This window comes from Sphaeroforma arctica (assembly GCF_001186125.1).
Source record: "Sphaeroforma arctica JP610 unplaced genomic scaffold supercont1.1705, whole genome shotgun sequence".
Taxonomy (NCBI): domain Eukaryota; class Ichthyosporea; order Ichthyophonida; genus Sphaeroforma; species Sphaeroforma arctica.
In genome coordinates this window covers 8,097-11,995 of record NW_014038853.1, presented here as the reverse complement: position 1 = coordinate 11,995, position 3,899 = coordinate 8,097, and the positions used below count along the sequence as shown (strand labels likewise).

General features: G+C 44.2%; 2 protein-coding genes across 2 annotated transcripts in view; one reads left to right on the top strand and one right to left on the bottom strand.

Annotated features, from left to right (window-relative positions):
* Positions 1-202: 202 nt before the first annotated feature.
* Positions 203-941, top strand: SARC_11473 (hypothetical protein; the record flags this gene model as incomplete). The annotated part of the gene is made up of 1 exon (XM_014294444.1): positions 203-941. A coding segment is annotated over one exon (739 nt), but the record flags the coding sequence as incomplete, so codon positions are not given.
* Positions 942-1,063: 122 nt separating this feature from the next.
* SARC_11472 (hypothetical protein) overlaps positions 1,064-3,899 on the bottom strand; it is a gene marked incomplete at its 3' end in the record, with an annotated part of 8,656 nt that continues 5,820 nt past the window's right edge. Inside the window, exons 8-10 of the mRNA XM_014294443.1 lie at positions 3,104-3,211; positions 2,451-2,546; positions 1,064-1,195 (exon numbers count right to left, since the gene is read on the bottom strand). Coding sequence (XP_014149918.1) covers positions 1,064-1,195; positions 2,451-2,546; positions 3,104-3,211 — 336 coding nt within the window. The remainder of the gene's footprint in view (positions 1,196-2,450; positions 2,547-3,103; positions 3,212-3,899) is intronic.

Genomic DNA, 3,899 nt, shown 5'->3' with positions numbered 1-3,899 from the left:
GACACAAACAAACACGTACATACACGCGCAGACACGTACAGACACGTACGTACACGCGCAGAGACACACAGATACGTACAGAAACGCACAGACACGCAACGATACACACAGGACACGCACACACAAGTACAGAAACGCACAGACACACTAAGACCCGCAAGGACACGCACACACAAGAACAAACACGTACATACACACACAGACAGGTACAGACACGCACAGACGCGTACATACACGCGCAGAGACACACATACACGTACAGAAACGCAACGACACACACAGGACACGCACACACAAGCATAAACACGTACACACATACACAGACACGCACAGACAGGTACAGACACGCACAGAGGCGTACAGAAACGTACAGGTACGCACAGGACACGAACAAACAGGCACAGACACGTACATACACTCACAGACACGCACAAACACAAACACGTACAGATACGCACATACACGTACAGACACGCACAGACGCGTACAAACATGCACAGACACGCAACGACACACACAGGACACGTACAGACACTCACAGACACGCAACGACACACACAGGACACGCACAGACTCGCCAAGACACGCACAGACGCGTACATACACTCACATACACTCACAGACTCGCCAAGACACGCACAGACACAAACAAACACGTACAGACGCGTACAGACACGTACGGGTACGCACAGACACGCACAGAACACGTACATACACTCGCCAAGGCACGCACAGACGCGTACAGACACGTACGGACACAAACAGACACGTACAGGTACGCACAGAGGCATATAGACACGCAACGACACACACAGGACACGTACAGACTCGCACCGGCACATACAGACACGTACATACACGTACAGACGCGCACATACACGTACACACACGTGCAGACAAGTACAGACACGCGGAGACGCAGCAGCGGAAAGTGTCTGTGATAGACAAATAAACTCGCACTCAAGCTCGATGCTTGTTGTGTGTTGTCAGAAGCGGAAGTGAGTGTACCATTGCACGACAGTTGTACAGCAACACTCTGTATGCATATACCTACAGCCCAACCCTAAAACCCTATGCCAAAGCGCCTCCAGGCATAATCACATACCTCCTGCTGAGCGCGCGAATACAGCACACGCTGTGGGAACTTGCAGACCTTTTCGTTCGCCTCCATGGGGCAGTCATCGTCATGCGGACACTGTATGATGCAACAGCCGTACATGAGTAAGAGATTCGGGTCACAATAAGACGGGTTAGTACTAGGATGGTAGGAGGTGTGAGCAAGCTGTGTATATAAATATACGTGCATATACATATATATCGAAGAGTTGTACGTGTATATATACGTCATACACATATATATATAGAAGGGCTGTACATATACATATACGTACATATACATATACGTACATATACATATATATATAGAAGGGCTGTACATATACATATACGTACATATACATATACATATAGAAGGGCTGTACATATACATATACGTACATATACATATACATATATATCAAGGAGATATACATATACTGAACCGAGCATCTCAGAAGTTCTCAGATTTGGTTAGAAACTAATGAAAGAATAATAAATGCGTACGGATGGACAAGAGTTAAATCTTAACTATGAGAGGTAAGGGAAAGCAGAACATTCAATTTCGTCTTATTCCCGAGTCTTATTCTCGAGCGAACAACCGGTCCACAGTACAAGTCAGTAGGCGAGCACGTAACCAAGGCCGACATAAATGGCAGATCCTGCTTGTCCGATGCGAACTTATAGATGGATACTAAAATTAGAACAATGTAACTATACACACGAACAGAGCTGAGTTGTCTCTGCAGTCGTCCTACAAAGTAGGACCGGTGAGTGGTATGCACCACATGATCATCGAACTGGGCAACGAATGATGCAAAGAACCAGAGCCAACACAGCGCAAAGACTAAATACTATAAGGCAATAAAGACAGTAGCGGTGGAGACACGCCGTCGAGACGTTTGATAAACATGGTTTTTTGATAAACATGGTTTCTGCACCTGACGTGTTTGCAGACCAATGTGTTCCTATCAGGACACACACACACACTTTGTGCCAATCACACAAGCACACACAGTATGAGCAAATGACAGTCAGCGCATCTTTGGTTGCGTGTACCAGAGAGCTTCTCGTGTGCGCAGGCGTATGCGTTCACGTACGCCTCAATCGTATTCACTTGCACGTATTGGTGAAGAATGCGTTGTATATGATATACTTCTGATACACTTTGGTGTCGAATGGCAACCACGCGTTCGAAACGCCGTTTCAATGTATTGACAGGCAGATTCAAGCACTGAACACCCAATACTCGAGATCATATACAAAGAATACAACACTATGCTAAAGCATTGAAAACCCAATACTTGGGATCGTTTACATAGCAATACAACAGTTCATCGATCGCAAATACATACAGGGGCGATCAATTCGGCGTCCGCTTCGCCTATGATCCACTTACGGGCCTCGCGAATGTTCCGGAAACCTTCTTGTGTGCCTGGTTCAACAATCACCTGCAGCAAATCAGAAACTATGTGGGCAGTGCGGTACAAAGTGTCTCCAGTTGTGCGTCATTGTACATCACGCTTGGTCACTCAGATATACAGTCATGCCTACAGAGAGTCATGCCTGCAGAGAGCCATACCTACAGCGAGTCATACCTACAGAGAGTCGTACCTACAGAGAGGCATACCTACACAGAGTCATACCTACAGAGAGACATACATACAGAGAGTCATACATACACAGAGAGTCATACCTACAGAGAGACGTGCGACTGTACTGTACTTGCGCGAGAAATATAGAACACTGAACACTAAACCCTAAAAGAAGAAGAAAAACATCAAAAACAACACGGATGAAGTATTTGTTCCAAAGAGCAGCGGAATGTATTTCATACAGACAAGGCTGTCCAGCGCCATCCTTCCTTCGGAGACCAGACACCTCGATTTGTACACATATATACCTATGAACACAATGTTAAACGAACAAACACATGATTTTAAACCTACCTCATGCCACAAACGTACACACCCATACACGCACGCTCCACCCAGACACATGCCCATACCAGATACTGATCGGTTTGAGACCAGAGATTCTCTACCGCCTGTTTGCGTGCCTCCAGTGAAGGCAACTCACACAGTGAAAAGCAGCACGTGACCAGATCATGTTTGACCTATGTTGTGGTGAACAGTGATAAGTTGAGCCACATGCTATGTAACCCTTATGGCATCCAATACGCATCATATGTGATAGAACGTTCTATTTCGCGATGGTCTCAAGAGTAACAAGGCTACATACGAATACAATGATAATGCATATGTATGTTGTGTTGAATGTAAGTGCAAAAGCATGTGCTCGTACAATTAAGGTGTGTTCTCTCACAAGCAGACATCATGTGGTTCTCCAATGCTTATGCATATGTATGTTGTGTTGAATGTAAAAGCAAAAGCATGCGCTCGTACAATTGAGGTGCGTTCTCTCACAAGCAGACATCATGTGGTTCTCACGGTATTACAACAAGATACGCTCGACTTCTAACATTCTCGTACACACCGCCTCAACACAACAACAATCGCTTGCATGGATATGGACGTGCGTATACAAGTCATTGTAGAACTTCGAATTCAGTATGCATGCGCACACACACACTTACAAACAGCACAAAAACAAACACTATACAGGCAATAGTATTTTTTTAAGGACGCAGACAACAAACGGGATACACGGCAACCACGACCTCATCATATATATATATATATATATATATATATATATGTGTGTGTATGTATATATATATATATATATATATATATATATAATATATATATATATATATATATATATATATATAATAATAAATA